A 22,817-nucleotide genomic window follows, 5' to 3' on the forward strand; every position below is an offset into this window, starting at 1 on the left:
TTTTTGAATGCGTGTTTATATATGTATATAAAGTAGAAATTAATATATTTTTTAGTAAAACTTCGATATTTTCTGGTATTTGAATCTTGCAATTTTCGAATCTTTCAATGTTTAATCGAACCATTTTAATTATTTGCATATGTACTGGATATTTTAATTAATGGCTTTAATTAATTGCTATCGAATGTAGATCAGGGGAATGTGATTGTGATGTAAATGAGAAATCTAATTGGGAAATCTAATGCTTAATTCGCAACTTTTTAGATTCAATGAATGTATAAATTAAAAGCAATAAATATGTTTGAAGCATATTTCTTACATTTATTGACGATATACAATTGAATCTCAAGTTATCTGAAAATAATAAAAAATTATAATTTCATGATTTCATAATTTTTTTAGCTTCTTTAGATTTCCTTAAACCTCCTCGAAAAGTTATATGCATTTTCTGTTATTTTAACTCTGTCCCCCTCCAATGCAATTATTTGATATATAAATACTCAAATTGTGGACACGATCGAATTAATTCTCAAGTTATCTGAAAATAATAAAAGAATTATAATTTCATGCTTTTATAATTTTTGTAACTTCTTTAGATTTCCTGAAACTTTCTCGAAAAGTTATGTGTATCTTCTCTTATTTGATCTCTGTCTCTCTCTGATGAAATTATTTGATATAAATACTCAAATTGTGGACACGGTCGAATTAATTCTCAAGTTATCTGAAAATAATAAAAGAATTATAATTTCATGCTTTTATAATTTTTGTAACTTCTTTAGATTTCCTGAAACTTTCTCGAAAAGTTATGTGTATCTTCTCTTATTTGATCTCTGTCTCTCTCTCTCTCTCTGATGAAATTATTTGATATAAATACTCAAATTGTGGACACGATGGGATTAATTCGAAGAAATTATCATTCTTTTCGAGTGAATGAAAAAACGTAGAGTATTCCGCACGATGGCAGGTGTCGGTGCTACACCTGTCCGCAGGCTGAATGCTTTGGTCAGGTTATACGAATAGCGACAGTCCGAAACAAGAACCTTTATCTTAATTTTAGTCAGCATGCCAATAAATTACTTTATATCGTATCACTATCGCGCGTTAGTTTTCAGTGACGGGTTCCAATAAATGTGAAACTACTTTTTCTTGATCTATATATATAAACTTTATTACTCATTCTTTGCGATTTTTTAATTTTTATTACTTTATATCACGGATAATACTAGTTTCAATCTTTTGAACGCTGTTGATGCAAAATATAAGTAATGGAAAACACAACATTAAATATTTAAAATTTGCCTCTTTAAAGTTTTACATGAAATTCTGTAATTTTTGCTCAGCAGAAAATGAATTGATGAAAAAGCCGAATATTATTTATAACTAAGAGATATCTATACATATATAAAATAAGAGAATTTACAAACAAAATTAAGTATTAATAGACTCTATATTTTCTTCTTAAAATAAAATTCATTGAAATGGAAGTAGCACTATTTGTTTCCAAATTAAAAATTTAAATCACAATTCCTTGTTTTTATGGAATTATATGACACTTTAATTATATTAATTCCAGTTGAAATATTTGCTGGGAACGTCGCAAGCATTGGACATTTCTCATACTCGTATTTTACACAATTATACCGATTGCGCGTCTCTAAAAAAAATAGTGATATCAAGTTCTTTTTAGAAAGTTTCCATATGTTGATTTTATATGTAAATTGGTATTTCCGCTTTTTGCAAGTAAACGTTGCTTTAACAACTTTCTCGGACTGTTCGATAATGCCTGTTTGAACGGCCACAACATTTGTGTAAGAGATATCGACAGATTGCGAGGGTATCGGGCCCATCGCTAGTCACGAGGTCCCACTTGCCGCTCGAAGCGTCGAATTCCACAACGTTTACTCATTCGAAAGAATGAACTCTCGAAGACTTCTCGGGGCCGGAGAGAAACTTCGATGGCGGAAGAGAAGTGGGAGAGTGGTCGGACGAGAGAGAAAGATAAAGGGGGACAGAGTAACCGATGCTTTAATCGGCCGTTGATTCTAACCGAGTATTATTTAGTTTCGTCTAATTTCAAGGGTTTTTTTATTTTAACAAAAATGAAAATCTGCAACTTTTTATTTACGAGTTCGAAATCTAATGTTATTCATTATTTAGACTGAGAGATCAAATTTTATTTTAATGACAACAGTATATTCACATATTTTACAAATTCGAGTTCCCTTCAAGTGCATTCGAGTTTCGATATTTTGAGAGATTAAAGAGATGCAAAAATAAAAGATTTCGAAAGTTGCAGAATGCAAGGATTTTTAGGAATCTAAAATGGAGCAACACACGGATAATATGTATTTGCGGCGTCATTTATTAAATAATTATTGAGTTTGATCTAATTTAAAGGGTTTTTAATTTTAACAAACATAAAAATCTGCAACCTGATTTACGAGTATGAAATCTATAATGTTATTCATTTGAGAGATCGAATTTTAATGACAACAGTACATTCACACATCTTATAAATTCGAGTATCCTTCATGCATTCGAGTTTCGATATTTTGAGAGTTTAAAGAGATATATAAAGAAATGCGAAAATAAAAAAATTTGAAAGTTGCACAATGCAAGGATTTTTAGGAATCTAAAATGGAGCAACACACGGATAATATATATACGCGGCGTTATTTATAAAAATATACAAATCACATGCGCTAGCAAATCCCGGGTGTATCACGTAATTTCTAACTTAGTGCATCGTCGCTTACAACAGATCTTTCGTAATGCTCGGGACATTGGTCGTCGTCCAACTGCCAAATTAGAATTTGTAACTAACTAAAAAGAATAAGATAGCGCAAGGATTCGAAAATTCAAAGACATGACAATCTATGCCGTTTTGTTCTTAAAATATAATAAACATACTTTTAGTAAGTCAAAAGATTCTAAGAATGCAAAATATTTTGAAAATCAATATTGGCGTAAACGTAGCCGAAAATCATGAACTTGATAATAATATTTATTAGTATATATTACATATAGGTATTATTATTTATCAATTTAATTCAAACTATTCTTTAATTTAGAACAGACGTATTCAGGAATATGAAAAAATATGTTACAGAAATGTGACATATTATAACAGAAAAAGATTAAGAAAAAATGTATAATGAAGAATATATAATGAAGAAATAAAACAAATTTTTTGTAATATTTTTTATTTGATTTAATGTTAAAATAATAATTATAAGAGATCAAAAACAAACAAGTCTTCTTTAAGCTACTTAAAATAGAAGTTATTTAAAATTTGTTTTTTTTTGCTCTTCCATTATCTCGTTATTTGTGTAAATGCAAATAAGCGAATTTTAAATCTGTCAATATGAAAAACAATCGCAAATGCCTAACTGCAAGAAATACGAGAAACGCGCGAGTAAAGAATGCGCGAATATGGAACTTCTGTTGTATCAACTGACATGACGTAAGGGAAAAAGTTTAGACAGTTGCTGACGTATCGCAATTATTGATGTTTCAGCGTCGACCGCAGGACCGTGTCACGACGCGAGCATCACCGACGTGAACTCCAACCATCATCATCATTATCATCATCATCATCATCCCGAACACAATCAACACGACCATCGGCCTCAAGACCGAATTCCATCGTCCTCCTCGATGTCTACCTTGCTATGCTGCGAGCCAGTATCGGCTGGCCGGCCTCGGGCCAATCTCAAACTCGTGCTGAACCGCAGCCTGAGCGAGCCAGGACCGAGTCCTTGTGCCTTCCCAACTTCGCCGACCGCTTCGTCGATCGTTAACAACAACAGCAACTCCAGCGTACCTCCCTCGATTATTATCGACGAGGAAACGAACGGCGACGACAACGACGACGACGTCCACCGGCGTGGCTTCCATCATCTCCACTACCACCACCACCACCATCATCATCACCACCTTCATCATCTTCATCATCATCAGCACTTGTCGATAAATACGAAGCGTTGCAAACTGGAGACCGCCAGTCTGCCCACCAGTCCCTGCGCGGAAAACGGCACCCTTCATCGTCAGCTGGTGCTAAGCAAGACCCGCGTCATCACTTCCGGCGATCTCGCTCAACGTCTCGCGCGTCTCGAGCGACCCTCCGCCGTTTCGCCGGTGATTCTGGACTGCAGACCGTTTATACTGTACAACGTCAATCATATACGCGGCGCTATCAACGTTAACTGCTCGGATCGTTTCAACCGACGCAGACTCCAGCTGGGGAAGGCTACTCTCGCCGATCTTGCGACCGCTCGCGAGGGCAAGGAGTTGCTCAGGAGGAGACAGTTCAAGGAAGTCATAGTGTACGATGACTGCACCGATGACCTGGAGCATTTACCCGCTCAACATCCATTGTTTTTGGTACTCGCCGCCCTTGTGGATGATGATCGAGAACCCGCTCTGCTGATCGGTAAGTACTCTTCAGTTTTTTTATCGTCTGCTTGTTATTTTGATTCAATAAAAGAATCGGGTTGCGAAGCTCTCATCTCCTGACTATAATGATGTTCGATATTGTAAAGTGATAAATCATACGAATTTTTTTTCTTTTGCACTACAAAAAATTATGCATTGGAATATTAACAGTAACGTTCCAAAATGCAGTGGATAGTATTTAAGAATTAAATATATAAATTGTTTTTTTCATTTATATAAAATAAAAAGTTTGATATATAAATTATTATAATTATCTTATCTAAATTTTCGTCCCACGATGAAAGATTTGAAAAACTGAAAATTCGTATATGTCAAATAGGTACTAGATAAATAGATAATACACATAGTATATGTCAAATAGATTAGTTATCGCTATATTTTCTATAGTTTAAATGTAGTCTTTGTCATATATTTTGATGGCTGAACCAGATGTGCTTTTTATGTTATCGAATATGGCACAACTGATAATGACAAGATAATGATATATGAAGATATCAGTTACGATCCACACTAGCAATACATCTTATTATTGTTAGACAATTTTTTTGTAGATAAATATAAAATGAATTGTTGCTTGAAAATATATGAACGAAACTTTTGCAAATAATTTGATTAATTAATACATATTAGTACATTAATTAGTGCAATATGGAAAAATTGAGATAAATAATTTACTACAAATTTAAATTATCCAAAAACTTGGAAACTTATTAATGCGATATGAGGCTTTTATCAAGCATATAAATTTGAGATAAACTGTCACGATGATCTTTGCACACGAATAACTATTAGTGATCAATCTTTGTGGGTTTTTGTCCTCGCCGATTTTTCCTTGTAGCGCGGAATTTGTTTACAAAAGCGAAAAGACCGTGAAACAGCAAACTGTTTGTCGTCTATCCGGTCCTCTACGTGGGAGTGAGTCTCTGGTTTTCGGAAATAACGATGATGCGAGCGCGATATTTCTGCCGGCCGCCAATCGCGCGTCGAAACTTTTACGCCGACATCATTCTCTACTATTATTTTTGTCGCTCATTATAGCTAATAATTTTTCATACTTTTTTCACGATACGATTCACGGTACCATTTTCAGATTATGGTTTGTTTTTTTAACAGTGCAGCCTGCAGCTTGTCAGTTTCATTTTTAACTCTAATCTTTCCCTATAATTTGATATCTTTTGATTGATTAAAGAATATTATTTAAATTCTGAAATAAAAATAAATAATAGTAAAAAGATTTCTGTTTAAAAACATGATTCAACATTGGAGGAGGAATATTTTGTATTTCTTTTTAGTTTGATTTCTATTCAGGAAATTTTACTACGAAGGAAATATAATCATTTTTATTGACATGTAATATTTTTTTAATATTTTTTATTAATATATAGAGTTTATATTTATAAAAAAGAGATCATAGTATCATTAATATAGAATAAATTTGGCACTAAATTTTTTAAAGAAAATCTTTATTATAAATGAAGAGTAATATCTGTTTATTATAATTTTATAATTTTCGTTTCTTTTTTTTTATCTAATTTATATTTTTGTTTTTCTTTTTTTTCGTGGAAGCAATAGCAGCATAATTTCATTTTGGACCAAGCATTTTTCTGATGCAAAAACAGAACTTTATTTGAGAATTTAAGATGTTAAGATAATTTAAGTAATAACACGAGCAGCTTTTTATATAATTCAAATGGCCGCAATCAAATTAATAAAATATCAATATCAAATAAGGTACAATTAAAGAACATTAAGTTTCTAAGTATGGAATCTTAGACATTTAAAATTGTTTTTACTTAGTAAAAATAATAATAATAAAATACAAAAATCTCAATAATGTTAAAAATCAAATGGTAGTAAATGAAATATTGATCTCAATAGGATTTTGAAGATTTATAAATAACTGTCAGTGACGCTTTTAACTGAAAAATTGGAGGATTGTGCGAAAGAAAGTAGTGGTTTTATTGGGAAATGTGCTCGTATATAAGATCCCACGTAAATGTCGCGCGGCGTTAATGTATGGCAATTGGGAGATAATCCAAAGGAATCAAGGAAGAAAATGTAGACGAAGACCCGTTTGAATGCTCGACGACGACGACGACATCGTACTCGTATCGTCGGCGCGTACGAAGGCGAAAGGTGGGGATCTATTCATAGGAGTGACTCACGTTGGAGATGACGCCGCGAATAGTCGGACAGATTTTGCGCGCCGCGATCTGCGCTTTCGCTGTATTTTCGCAAAGCTACACACGGGAGATGAATTATAGCGGACTAAGCGGAAGATTTGTCTAGAATTTGCATGATAATACCGCGTCGAGTTAAATATCAATTGTAAGTTTAATATGGCTGCATAATTATCAGTCCATGACGTAAAGCCGATTGCGATAACGATATCACCATTATAATACTTCAGGCAACAAAATTTGCAAAGTCCAACAGAATATATATATATATATATATATATATATATATATATATATATATATATGACATATACATATTATGCAGAAATTACACATAATTTAATCTAATTAAAATCAAAGAGAATGATAGGTATGCAAAAATTTAAGAATCAAATAATTTTGAAGGTTTAAATCTTTTTATATTTATAAATCTATAAATATTTAATTATTGAAATCTATAAATTTTTATATTTATATAATTATTTATTGTAACTATACATTATTTTGTATGCATATATCTGATATAATTATTAAGAAGTTATTGGTCCCTTTGAAGATACAATAAAATTTGAGAGTAACAGATAACGGGTAATTTATAAAAATTTAATTTTATATTTTTGATATATTTATTATTATTATTGCTATCGTTTTCTCTCAAAATTTAATTGTACAATTTAATTATTAATTATATATAATTAATTATATATTTAAAATTAAAATATAATTAATCATATATATAAAATGTAATTATTAATTTATCAGGCACTCGTTATACAACAACGCGTACAGCGACGTTACTTTCGATATCAATTTGTCTCGGCTAGTTATTACATAATTAGTAACGATTCGCGGCCGCCTATAAACAACGAGAGCAAAGCATCGCGTGGCTCGTTTTGGCGAGGCTAATGCGCGCGTCTGGTCTCCCGGTCGGTCCCGATCGCATTTTTCTCAGACGACGACGACGACGACGATGACTACGACGACGACTACGACGTTGAAAGCATGAGTCACCGTGTATATCGACCCTACGGCATGTTTACGCTGGCTAAGCGCACGAACAGCCATATGTCAAAATCACGATTGCATAACGTATCCCTCACGTTGTCGCCGCCATGGCGTCTCACTCTCTTTTCGGGACATTTAGATATGAGTCAGTTGCACGGATTATGAGATTTGCTCTATCAGCGGGGCCTCATCACTCTCAGGTGTGCCAGTTATTCATCGTTCCGATATAACTTACTTTCGCTTGAAAAAAAAAAGCATAAAGATTGAGAGGAAACAGCTGGACCATTCTGCATCCGGTCTGTAAAATCGGAAAAATTGTACGGTTTATTTTTAATCGAAGAGTGTAGGAGTAGCTTCGGGTAATTTATAAAAATTTGACACTATTAATCACCAGAAGTTATTAAGTAAAATATTATTTAATAATATCGGCAAAACTTGCAGACGACACTTTAGTCTCGTTTTAGCAAATATTTCAATTATTTCGCAGTTATATATCTTCGTACTTATGTCCTGGAAGTAACTTTTAAATATTGCATTGTGTGTATAACTTGTACTTCAAACCAAGAGTCTTATAATGTGACTCGGCTTTATTTCTAAAGTCAGATCTGCATAAAGTTATTTTTGAAGCAAGAAAGAGAATATAGTTGCGAGATAATAATAAGAGAACGATAATTGCAAAGGTGCACAAACAATTTTAATAATAAATTAAAATAAATTAAAATAAATTAATAATAATAATAATATAATATCAATAATATATTATGTGCACGTATCACATCATTTACTTTATTATATAATTAATAAAAAATATAATAATAGAAGTATATATAAGGAGTATATATAGAATCGCAATAAATTTTCAAATTATATAATTATAATTAATTGTATAATCATATATACTCTTATTATACATATATGAGGGAGCAAACATTTTGGACCGTTTAGAGTCAATAAATGAAGCCGAACTCGAAGCTTAATGAATTAGTCATCGCTCTCCAAAGCCCGGGGGGTTGCTGTATTTTTTCCATTGTGCGCTTTTTCATCCCCCTTCCCGTTTAAGGGTGCGACGAGGAGGTAGTCTAATCGAAGGGGAAACGCGCGCCTCAGAACAACGTACAACGCATCTGGATCAGCTGTCGATGACGATTATTACATATGAGTCATCCGATACACAGCTCGCTTTAAAATGTATCAATGACTAACGCGCGTCCAGCTCACAATCGTTCTGGGCCCCCTTACCCTTCGGGTCCCTTTGTGCAGTACCGGCGTGATTCAAGTACTAGTAGGATCGTGATGAAGGATCTAAAAATACGGGGTGTCTGGTGACTTGGCCTCGCCTCGTAACTGCTCATAATCTCGCTTCCACGGTATGGTATGTGTGTGTGTATGATACAACAATGTCATGTCATCACGAATATATCTAAGTATGGATATGTTATTGATGACACAGACAGAATTTTTATTCCAGAAACGGGGGATAAGTTTTGTGATAAAGCTAAGTGAAAAATGTGAGGGATTGTTTTTCTGAAACTTTATTTTCGAGAGAATCGAAAATGCTTGTATGGTATATCAATTTTAGAAGCCCTTATGACATCGTGCCAAAAACAATAAATTCATTTTAATTAGTCACTATCAGAAGGGTAGATATGAATAAAAGTACAATTTTATTTAAGAAAATGAAAGTAAAAAAATTAGTATTTCAAAAATACATAATTCTCTATTATTTGCTTAATAGATCGTCACATTTTTTATTTATATTTTAGTATTTTATATTATTTTTTTGTTTTATTTTGTCTTTTATTATTTTTCCCATCTTATTATTTTATTAGCCGTTGAAACACGTTGAGCGATTTCACAAGCTAATAAAAAATTATGCAAACTCGAATAAGAAATGAGAAAAATGTGTTAAATGTATAAATCTTCTGATTTTTCAAATTGCTTCCTTTAAAGGACAAAGGCTCCTGTAAAATAAATTCTATTCTACATGTTTGATTCTCTTATTTCTTCACGTATTATAGAATAATCGCTTTTTCGGTTGAATCATCTTACACCTATTTGTATACAAGTAAACGATGACTGAAGTAAAGTTCTAGCATTACAAAACCAATGCATATCCGCATATATATTATTCGCTGAGAAGTGTAAACGCCGTATTGACAGTTAATGATACGACACGTGTCACGGAGTACTACATTATTTGCTGGTTTACGTTTCACTGATGCGTAACCTGCTAGCTTATTGCGAAACGAAAAATAAAATCTTTAAGTTATGATACTGAATACATTAAGAACGCTTAAAGACTATAAAGACGTAAAAATTTGAAAGTATAAATACCCAGCTGTGTAAAAATGTTTTATATTTAAAATTCAATTTTATCTTTACCCTTTTACCATACATAAAGACACAATAAAAGGATCACATATGTTATTCTTTTTTCCAAGATCTACATTCAACAGCATGAAAACTTAAAAGGAAAAAAAACGCTACAGTAAACAATGAAGTGATTGTTAGTCGATCGTGAATCATTGCTGGATTAATTTTTTCGAGGATGATAAACATATTACTCATCTCTTAGATATATATTGGACTGTATCTGTTTGATTTGCTTATTGCTTAATTTCTGTTGATATTTTTTGATATACCTATATCATATATGGTGAGCTTTAAAATATCCAGATGCACAAATATAAAATATACACATCAAAGAAACTAAGAGTATATTTCCAATTTAACCTGAAAACATCATAAAGCTTCTCTCATCAAATTTAAGCAATCTCTCAACACAGCAAATTCCGCGGTAATTTGCAGACGTATATTCTACACCACCGACATTGTAACGCGTTTACAACCATCATCAGGCACAAAGAAGTGTTAATCGGCCATCGCGAGCAACACATACAGACATTCGGTCATTGACTCGGATACCCTCTGAAAATATCGGATGCGAAAGGGGGAGGAGAGGGAAAGGATACAGAAAACTACAGAGAAAAAGAGAGAGAGAGAAAAATGAGGGTCGTACGGGGTTATTAGCGTGAGATGAATCAGCGCAGCCACGCGGACAAGACAAAACGAGCGACCGTACGTCCTTCGAACTCGTCGGAATTTCCTTGAGACTGGACGAGAGTGAGCGAACGAATGAGCTATGCCGCGCTATGGTTTCCTACTACGCTTCACGCAGATGAGTCAGTCGGTCGGCATGATTCCGCGAGTTATTCGCGGCGGGAACGGAGACAGCGTGTAGCGCATGTCTGTCTGCCTAAAATAAGGCCCGAATCGCGCATCATCGTAGATCATCTCCGCCGCGCCGGCTCGGATTCACCCTTCAAGCACGCACCTTGTCAGCCAATCGCGATTTCACGATTTAATATACTGATGGTGGTTAAATCGCGGGAAATTGGGAAAAATTATATTATCGATTGGCAGAGAGAGAGAGAGAGAGATCTCATTAATTATAGCATTAGATTTTATAATTAATACGAATGCTTCCGATTTTCCAATTCTTTCTTTGTCTACATTACGGCTACAGAAAATTTACACAGTTGAAAAAATTTGTGTTTAATTTAACATAAGACGGATATGTTAAATAATAACGAATATGTATAATATTTTAATATAAAATAAATGCAAACTTAAATTTTTTTACATTTTATCATTTCCATTTATATTATAAAATAAAATCAATATTTTTTCTGTAAATTTTAACTTCTTTAAGTTTTAAGATAAATCTTGTCACTATAAAAATACGGAATATATTTATTGTATAAAATTAAGAATAGATGCACATTGTGTTATTTTCACACTTTTAACAGTTGTTTTAATAGTTTAACATTTGAGTTAAATTAACACATGAATATGTTGAATATTTGACACAAAAATTTTAACACAAACCTTTTTTTTTTAGCAAGAAAACAAAATTTTCCAACTGTGTATAGAAAATTTATTAAAGTTTCTCGGTATAAATAGAAGATTGATTAATTTCTCAGCAAGAGAATTATGTCTTTCTAAGAAAATGTACTAATACGTAGCTCATTAGAAGTAGCTGCTAAAAGCATGTTTTATCTTTGCCATAACAAATAATATCAATTTTATTGTCTTAGCACCTATATTTGGTGATCAGTCAGTTGACGTCAGACTCATAGCGATTGCAATTCTTGAAAACAAAGTCTTTCCCGAATTCTAAGTGGCCGACTAATTGTAAACATATACACGCTCATTCTTACAATTAGTCATAAGACAATTATTAACAGGTTTGGTCCGATGTCCGATGACGATATTCGTTATAGATGCGTCATACTTTGTAAGTTTATGGAAATATATATGACAATAAAAGGGCTTGTCACGACGAGGAAACAATGAACGTATAATATTGTTATTTTAACAAAAAAATTGAAAATTTTTCAAGTTTAATGTCTTCAAAGGAAGAAACATAAGAAACTTATTGAAGAATTATAAATTTTTATATTAAATATATTTTTTTAATTTCCTATAGAAATTAAATATTATAAGAGCTCTTAAAAAATTAAAATTTAAATCTGTATGCTCTTTTTTAAATAGATAAATTGATATTTCATTCATTTCTATTGGGTATTTTTCATGATTGTATCTAAACTTTTATTGAGTATAAAACAGGATGCTCTGGATTTCCCACACTTCTTTTTATCTATACATTCTTTTAATTATCTTGGTTTTTGAAGGAAGTAAAACCAAGATGTCAAAGAATACATAGACAGAAAAAGTGCCTTGTTTATGATAAGAAATTAATAAATAAAAAAATATAAATCGATTAGATAAGTGGCAACAGTTGTTTACTTAACTAACATTTATATTACATTTGCAATCGAAAATTGATTTGTCACAATTCTACAGCGTAGTATATATACAGTTCTAAAGATTACTTTGACTTTTCTTCGAAAATACGAGATGAGAAACGATCAAGTTGTTCGGTAAATCCCGTGAAATATATAAAAAATAAGAATTACGTGTCAAACAATTTTCTTTTAACGTCAGTAAAGAGCAGATAATTACTTCAGGTGGCGATTTCTGACTCACAATAGTGAGTTAAACCCTCTTGCGGGAAAAGGATGATCTTTTTCGCTTCTGACATCATAATCCGATGTGTCCACAATGAGAAACCAGGAGCTTTAACAACACTTGTACTTTACGTAGAACCCAAATAGTATCACAGAGACGGAAAGGGTGAGGATCGCACACGATGTCGTGCAAAAGATAGTTAGCGACTCCCTTGATTGAACACAGACGATACGACAATCGGTACCTCAGGGTCATACGTAGTGCTCCGACAATGAGTCATACTTAACCGCATCAGGCGTCGATATCAACGACATTTACGAGCGTATGTTCGACACGCGTCCTTCTATCGGTCATCGAATGACGCGCGATTGAAAACGAAGGGGACGAGAGAGCGAAGGAGGACGTAGGAAAGAACCGACTCGAAGTCATTTTTCGATTATCGATGGCTAATCTGTGATTTAAAACCACGTGTCTAATTCCTCGCGTTGCGACAAAAAATATCGCATTTATTATCGTATTAACGCATTGTATGTTTTAGCGTGTCCTTGCGCTGCACACGCGACATTCGTTAATTACTTTACTGTCATATACGCTTTCAACAATATATTATGACACGTTATTGCGCATCTGCATCGACGCTTTTAATTTCATATATTCTTTCTGCGCACATTACATTTTTGCGCAATTTTGTGTCGTTATAGCTTCGTAAGATATATTCAACATCTTTCATACAAATTTGAGAATATGATTACGCAAAAATGCTGTTTCTTAATTATTTCAAGTCATTCCTGAGTTTCTTCTGAGTTGCATATTTGCATACAGAAATACTCGACCTGTTTACTCGGTAATTAAATCTTCGAACGATATGATTAAATAATAATTTGCAATTGAAAAATGCGACAGCTTGATAAAACAGTAGCTGAGAAACTGAGGAACTCTTGCCATTTTGCAATCTATGCGATTGTAAACTTGGTGCGGTTTGTCATATTGTAAACAGAATTTTTTGTAAACAAGATATATGTATATATACATATATATTAATTAGCGGTATGTGATTCATATCATATATCATAAGCCTCTTTCCTCTATTTGCATTGATATTACACAGATTTTTTTATCATTAGGGCAATATATGTCATCCTTAGTATACATATATTAATGAATGACGTTCATTTCGCGTTTGCTGCATTTTAACGCGTAAAAATAATGTAGAAATTGGCGAGTATGTCGAGTCTTAATTTCGTCTCGTTAAACTTTATCACACTCATTATACTTTGGATAAAAACTTTATAACTTCTTATCCTCAAATGAGATTCAACTTCAACAATTAGATCTAAAGAATTAAACTCGTGGAAAAGTTTGATATCGCAATATTCAACATTTGTTTTTAACGAAAAATATGAGATTGAAAAATTTATCAATGGAAGAAAAAAGAAAAGAATAGAAAATTGTTCTCGATAATAGACTTGTATCGCTATTACATGTTTTCCGGCTTTTGTTTTTTTTCAAACATTTAAAAATCTATAAGTATCTTTGAAAACTTAAGTATTTGTAAACTTACAAGGAATGGAAAAATCTTAAGAATTCATCTTGAAGTGTTTTAAAGTTTTTGCTCTCTACAGATGCAGTGGCTTGAAAATATTCGAAACTATGAAAAATTGTAGTTCGATTTGTTAATTGAATAATCTCTGTGTAAGTTGAAGTTCTTTTCTATTCTTTTCAAATATTACGAAAAATATACTGAAAAAAATTATTGAATTTAAATGAATATTTATTTAATATTGCCTTATAAATCATTTATATGAAACTGATAATAATAATACCTATTGATTTGATGTGTGAAAAAATATATATTTAATATAAGAAAATCCTTCTCAAAATAGATGAATATTGATTTGTTTCAGATAAATAATTTATAAGGGCAGTATTGCAATAGAATATTTATTAATTTGATAATTTTTTTAGTGTAAAAATTGGACACTTAACTACAAAAGAATGTCAGGATTCGCAGATTCAGATTCAAGAATCTAAATATATACCGTGTGTCACTTGTTCGAAATGTGTGCATGCCGGAACAGTTTACAAATTCTGCGCTGGAGCTGCACAACGTCACGCGCGTACGCAATGACGCGATCTTAAAGATCCTTGATCGTACTGATCGTGATCTAGTGTCGCGGAAGACCTTGAAATCGCGATAGAAAAAAAAGAACAAAATGACGTTTCATTGTAAGCATAATAAACGTTTCGCTCTAAGTGGTTAGTCATTGAAAGAAATTTCCACATGCGTAGATGCCTTTCAATATTTAAACCTTTAGATCATTCGTTCTTGGAGTCTGAATCCGCAGGATTAATCCGAATTTTATCTGAATATATTAAGATTTAATAATTAGAAATAAAACTCATAGCAGCAGAGATTCATCAAGTACAAGCGAAATTAAACGATAATTTAAAAAATACGAAATAAATATTTTTATATCTTATTTTAGCGACAAAATTGTTATGTATTTTCTCAAATTTACTATTTAAATTACTTGTTAATAAACCGACCTTAATTATAAAATTATTTCTAAATAATTATATATATAAAATTACATGAATTATTATTTGTCTTTAAAGGATGGAGTTTTGCGAAATTGAATTCCAGATGAAATCGAAATGTTAAAAATAACGCGATGCAAGTTCGCTGCAGCGGGCCACCCGGTATATCCGTGCATGAAAGAGTCATCTGGCTGCACCGCGTAAAGAAACGTACGCGCTCAAGTCGCATCGCATATATATATACGCTCGGCAACGTTCGGCCGCGATTCACTAACGTCAGCCGCAACTACGGCGACGGTCGACCAATCGGCACGTCGTAGGATGACTCATCCGTGGCTAGTGCCTCATGTAAACTCTCTCGTGCTGTTCAGCTCGTAGTAGTCTCCCGCCAACCGTGGTACGATTTGTATCTTGTGTTCCGACCAGGATCCAAGTGGTGCCAAAAACTCTCTCTTTCTCTCTCTCTCTCTCTCGGGAGCATCGAATTATATTAGCGTGCTATTAATAGCGCCAAGAACTTTTTGTTTTCGAATTGTGTGTCAAATGGAGAGGTGAGACCCTGTGTCAAAAAGAGAGGAGAATCCGTGTCTGGGATTTAATTTTTAAACATGAGAATCAGAAAGGACGCACCTTGCCTCGTGCTCCGGTTGACGCCGTTCGAGAATCTCGAGTCCTGGGGTAAGCTCGATGAAAATTTTTTTCCTCAGCTTTCCTCTTATTATACCTTATTTTTTCATGGATTTTTTCCTATTTTTATACGTGCTTTTCATGCGCGCTTTTAGTACACGTGACATTCGTCGACCGGTCGAAGAATTCCCTCGAATAAAGGAAAATGAAAACAAAATGAGTCAGTGCTAAACAATTCGCAGGAATATTGATCAATTCGCTTGTCGAGATCGCGTAATACAATTATGTTGCATTTTTCATTGCTTACCCACTTGTTGCTATGATTGTTATTAACTGATTACTATTTTGGTTTCGTATTTCTGAATCATCGTTTCGATGACGTCATGGTTGATCTAGAGGAATGTAGATATTATTTCCTCTCGGTTTTTTCTCTTTCTTTTTATAATGTATAAAAAATGTATTAGTTAAGTTAGCAGATATTTTGCAAAAGCAAAAGACCATGGGTAGATCCTAAAAAAGAAATGTGTATGTGTGCCAGTGAGATATTTCTAGCACGCATTAATGTTTATGTGTATATATTTATAGAGCAATGCTTGCAATAATGATTTAATTAAATTAAAAATTTATAGATCGCACAATGTAGATCAATGTTTCAAAATTTCTAATATTTGTACTTTTAAAAGATCCTTGGATTTTTAGAAATTATGTTTATAAGTTTTAAAAAATATAGAGGCCAATAATTTCTTTTTGGAAAGATTCATTGTGAAAGACTCGATTTTATTGTATACGATTTTTTAAGCTTTTGAAGAAATCTTTAAATACATATACAAACGCAGAACAATCATATATTTTTTTCAATTATTTGTTATCTTTAACATATTACAGAACTCGGTTTTCCTTAAGAAAACTTCGATGACGCAAGTCGTATTACGAATATTAAAAATGAGATATTTAACATTAAAAATAAGTAGTCAAAATAATCTACATAATTATAAACCGTAAGTTAAAAAGCGAGTATAATTAAACCTAAAAAGTTAAATAATTTACATTACATTTATATCTATATACATATACATAAAACTGATTTTTCTGTAAATTATATATAAAGAACCACGAGAAGATGTAATTTAAACTTTATTTTTAAACGTATCTAAAAATGATCTATATTATATAAGAAATAAGTTTTAAAGAATTTTGGTAAAATTTGAATAAACATTTTATTGAGTATTATTTTTGCTAAATGGAAGTCGATTTTATATTTTTCATATACATATAAAATCTTTGATACTCGTTTTACAAAGACAATATATAGTTTCTATCTTATTTATTTTTGTTATTATGTATGATTTATTATTAATTTACACTAATCAATTATAATTTTATTATATTTTCTTTTATATATCTTAAACTATTTTAATGACGAATTTCTTAAGATCAAATCGTACACAACCTTTTATAAACTTGATAAAGGATTATTTTTGTAAATCTTAAAATTATTGATTATCCCAACATTGAAAATAGATCTTTATTTCTTTTTTAATCGCTTTCAATATTAGTAATCTTAGGTTGCGACACTTCATGATTTTGATTTTTCTATTTTCTATAGATCTACTTGAGTTTACAACTTGTTTGTTTTTCCACAAATCTGCAGTGCTTGTTATTCTTTCTTCAAATATGAATATAAATATAATAACAAAAATTGTTGATTCATATCAGAGCAAAACCTTGGAGTAAATATTCTCGAGATGCCGCTGTTTAGAATTCTTGCTTAAAGACAACGACGTTTAAGTAACAGGATTTTCATCGGGTGCGACGACCGTAAATCGCACCACCATCTCGATTGCCTATATCGACCTAAATCAAGTGACCCACATATACGGCTTTTCCATATATAATGATCATGCGATTTCCGCGACATCGTTTTCAATGTTTAATTCCAATTCGGGACGATTTAAATTTACGCATTAAAAGTCGCCGATTTTTTTCGATTTACAATAATATCCTACATTAAATATTATATTTATTTTTTCACACACTTAATAATTATTTCAAATTTATGAATATATTGTAAAATGAAGATTTTATATGTGATAACAAAACTATATTTATGATGTAATTAAAATATTATACAAAAATTTTTAAATATACATTTTAATTATTTTAAATATATTATTATAGATTTTATCTAGTAATTTCTTATTAAAATTAAAAGTATAGATTAAAAGCTGTGAAAATAAGCTTTTTATGGAACAAATCATTATTAGTAGTCTGAATTATCGGACTCTGTGTAATCAAAGAATTGTGACAGCAAAAAGATCTATAATGATTGCAATCTGTAGGAAATATAATTTATGCGAAGGACATATCAATTGAGATGGAATTTATGCTGTCAAGTTGCCTTTGAAAAATTCAATCTATGAAATATTACAGTAATATATGATTTGCGTAATACTTATATTATTATTTACGGAAATTGCAAAATATCAAGAACATGTAATATTAATAATGTATGGCACGGATTTAAAAATAGATCTGCGAATGTTAAATACGTGGAAGTTAGATCGATAGAAGAACTGTAAAAAATGTAAGGAAAACACTACATTTATAGTGCATTTAAAAATATTATTTGACAAAGTATTTTGTTCTCATTAAAAATACTATTCGTATACTGTAACGATGTCGGTTTGAAATCGTGAAATCGGAAAGGAGCCAACATTGGAATAATGATTGGCGACGACAGTTTGGGGTTGGTGGCCGCTTCGCGAGACCCAACCTGGCCAGGAGGTTTCGGAGCGAGGAGGGATAACGAATGAGTCATGCCAGTTGAGCCAGGCCAGGCCTTAGCAGCCACAGGTCAGGAGAGGAAGACACTTTTAGCCCACATTTCTTCCTCGCCTTCTCTCTCCTTTTCGCGTTCTTGGCGTTCCTTTATTTTTATCCACCGTCGTTTATTCTCAGCCCGTTTCTCTCTTTCTCTACTCGCTTTTTCCACTCCGTCGCATTATCCGTGTCTTCCTCGCGAACTGGGGATCCAGATGACGGGCACCACCCTCTGAAATTCCTCTTAGATCATCTGTGCGAGATGCTTAAGCATCTGTGACGCTCACAATTGAGGTTTTCGTTGAGATCGCTGAGAAAAAGAAGAACACTACAGAAGATGTACAGAAGAGTCTCTAATTGGCTAATATATTCTTATAGTATATATAAGCAACAATTACGACTCGTGTTCTCCAGCCTTTTTCTTCCGCAATTCTCTAAATTGAAGATTCTTTATTTCAGAGAATTTACGATTTTTCTAATTTTCTGATATTCTTTCACGATTTCGAATTTATGTTCAAGTTAAATTGTTTGATTCTGTGAATTTTGTGATTCTTAAATTCCGAAATCCACTTTTATGTTTCCGAAATGCTTGAATTTTTAGATTTCTTCATTTTCAGATATTTGGAATTTTGAGCCTCTAAAATGTTTGAATTTCAGATTTAAGATATTAATTTTTAATATCATGAATCTTTGAATTTTTGAATTATTTAAAGAAATGGATGAAATCATTGTTTTACGGTGCATGTTTATATTCTGACTAGATAAATTAATTAACTTCTTTAATCGATCACTTGTTAAAAATGTGTCTCATTGATGTGTACTTAAAATGAATATATTTATACATAGTTTATAGAGTTATCGCGTAAATTTTTTTAAACACATAAATGAATGATTAAACTAAAATGTCAATAGTTGTCAAAATAATGTCAAGTTAATAACGCAAAATAAGAGATTAATGAAAATATTATTTCCCTGATATTTCGCACATATAAAAAATATCTTATTTGTAAATACTCTTCAGTTATAAACAAGTCTCTTCGAACAACGATCTATATGAAGAATCAACAAATAGGAGACGGCCCAGTCATAATTATTTTGTCATTATGCCAGTTATAATTATTTTGGAATTACGGTATATGTATAAAAAAACGAATTAATAAAATAGCACTCAATATTTCTCGTAGCATTTCGAGCAAATATAGAATCGTGATCAATCGCGTGTTCAGCGTTTTGCTATACATAACAAGCGCTGCATATTTCATATGCAAGTTTGTGAAAACAAATACTGGTTATGTCCGCAATAATTTTTGTTTCAAAGTAATTTGAGAATAAAATTGTTTTTAAAAATATTTTTCTAATAAAAGAAATCGATTTATACACAAAGAGAATTTTCTAAAATATTTTTTATTGTTGTAAATATTAAACAAAGAAACTCTTATAAAATTCTTCCAATATTGTTACATGATTACCATGATTTTCAGGGTAAGTTCTAAGAGAAAATTCTCTCCGTATAACACATTTAATATATCATAATAATAAAACATTTTTCCACATTTGCATAAACCCCTAAGAGAGATGAAAACGTTAATTGATTTAAAGAGAAAAATCTCGTAAAAAAATTGATTTCTTAAGAACTAATCATTCTCTTATAATTTACTCTGAAAATCATGGTGCATAATCCATTTAATATATATTATAATAATACAATTTTTCCATATTTGCATAAACTCCTAAGAAACGTTAATTGATTTAAAGAGAAAAATCTCGTAAAAAAAAATTGATTTCTTGAGAACTAATCATTCTCTTATAATTTACTCTGAAAATCATGGTGCATAATCCATTTAATACATTATAATAATAAAACATTTTTCCACATTTGCATAAACCCCTAAGAGAGATGAAAATGTTAATTGATTTGAAGAGAAAAATCTCGTAAAAAATTGATTTGTTGAACTAATGATGGCTTATCCATTTCAGGTGGACACAGGGAGTTCCACAGGCGGCATCGAGAGCTATGCGAGGACACGCTTCTGCCGAACGGCACCGCCACCGATTCCTCGACGACGACGACGACGACGACGGTGAGCGGCTGCACGAGTCCCGGCCCGGGATGTCCGGTGCTGAGCGTTTCCGGTCCACCCACCCCGCAGCCAGCCGACATCGACAGCCACCCGGCATCCCGCGTGTTGCCGTTCCTCTATCTCGGTAACGGCCGGGACGCCGCCGATCTGCAGCTACTGCGCGCCCTCGGCGCCACCCGGGTGCTGAACGTCACCTCGCAATTGCCCGGCTACCACGAGGAACGGGGTATCACGTACAGACAGATACCCGCCTCGGACTCCGGTCATCAGAACCTGAAGCAATACTTCGAGGAGGCGTTCGATTTCATCGGTGAGTGGGGCGAGATTCGGTTTTTTATGCGGAAAATAATTCTTCGTTCGAAGAGAGAGTTCGTGCAAAGAATGTTGTCAGAAAGAAAATTGTCTCTCGTATGTAATTGTAATAATAATAATAAATATATCGACGCGCCGACATACATATCTATCTCGGATCGTGAAACCACGTGATCGTTGATTAAGCGTGATTTTCCACGGTTACGTCGATGGCAGATTTCCTGCTGTTCTTCTTCCGGTCGTGTTCATGCCGTTATTCCTCCACAAAGTAGTAACGGGCCCGCAAACGGAAACCAGGGTGTAACCAGGCGTTTCCGGTGGATCATTGAACCAGAGCGCCAGAAGACCAGAAGAACCTCTCATTCATGAAAGCATGAGTCATGCGCGCGCATCTGTGAAACGTAAGAGATCTATCTCTCCCTTCATCCCTTGACCCTGTGCACTCGCTCCTTCTTTATCCTTGACGTCGATTTCTCCTCTCGTGCGTTTGTGCGTGTGCACATCTGCGATGAAAACGGCTGGAGGAGGAAGGACCGAGAAGGGAAGGAAGGATTTGGTGCGTACAAGGGAAGCGGTCGTGCGTGGCGATTGTGAAGGGGCTGCTAAGGGCTCGAAAAGATAGAAGAAGAAGGGAGACGGAAAGATGGTTGATTCCCTCCTAGCGTGCAACTGGTGGAATGCCGGTTGTATAAACGAATTCTGCACCCTTGTCCTGACCCCCCGATCTTGCCGAAGGTTTATTCCTGAAAAATTCTTTCCCTCGCGCGTTGTGATTCATTTAATTTCGAATTCAAGAATGCATGAATCTTTCATAAGGCGCACCTATTTTTTATTGTTCAGAACTTGTAGTTTTTGATACATATACACGTATAATTGAATTGCATTTTTGAATTATCTCTTTGGTGATGTACTGCCATAATTAGTTTCCGTATTATAAAACAACTTACATATCTTTTAAGAATTAATTTTTTTATATTATTAAAGTGAAACAAATGATATATATTGCCTTCTAAATATTACAAGAAACTAAATAGTTGTTTATTAATTGATGTATTAATTAACACTGTGTGTTGGCAAGTTGTTAAATCAGTTAGATAGATATTCATAAATATTCACATACTTTTCCCGCAATTGCACCCTCAGAAAAAGATATGTGTGCAAGATATTGCATTATAATTGATTCAAGAATGCAGAAACTTTCCGAAGGACTGATACAATTTTTAAACGCACGATTAGAATATTATCTTTAGAGAAAAAAAAAACATCGAACGATTTATAGCGTGCAGTCGAATTCTTTCGTAATGCGACGTCTGCATAGTCTGCATAGGATCCGGGCGATGCAGTGACTCACTGGCGATACGATAGCGTCCCCCATATATTGCATAATCGAGTCGACTGTTCGAGTTTCATGACTGCTTCGTTTCAACGTTTACGAGCTCGACTCATTTCTATTTTTCAAAAACGCGTTGATGGATTCACAAGTCTTGAAACTTTTTTTTTTTAATTTTAAAGAATTTCGAAAAAAATATAAATAAATAGCATATTTTGAAGAGCATATTTGCAAGAGCGATCTATAATTTTACGTAAATCGGAACGTTTTCAATCATAATATAAATTGTTCGAATAATTGTTATTTATTTTATTATATTTATTGTTTATTCTATTATATAATTTTTATTATATAATTTTTATTATTTATTATTATTAAATTAAAAATAATAATAATAATTTAAGAAAAGAAAAATCTTTAATCATGATTTTTGAAGTC

General features: G+C 32.8%; 1 protein-coding gene across 3 annotated transcripts in view; it reads left to right on the forward strand.

Moving 5' to 3' along the window:
• Positions 1-22,817, forward strand: part of LOC146724464 (dual specificity protein phosphatase 10) — a 39,414-nt gene that overhangs the window by 11,688 nt on the left and 4,909 nt on the right. For all 3 annotated transcript variants that reach the window (XM_085479773.1, XM_085479774.1, XM_085479775.1), the window contains 2 exons: positions 3,518-4,432; positions 20,634-21,047. In XM_085479773.1, coding sequence (XP_085335899.1) covers positions 3,518-4,432; positions 20,634-21,047 — 1,329 coding nt within the window. The remainder of the gene's footprint in view (positions 1-3,517; positions 4,433-20,633; positions 21,048-22,817) is intronic.

The sequence above is a fragment of the Nylanderia fulva genome, unplaced genomic scaffold (assembly GCF_048542155.1).
Source record: "Nylanderia fulva isolate GAGA-0341 unplaced genomic scaffold, ASM4854215v1 Scaffold13, whole genome shotgun sequence".
NCBI classification, from domain to species: Eukaryota; Metazoa; Arthropoda; class Insecta; order Hymenoptera; family Formicidae; genus Nylanderia; species Nylanderia fulva.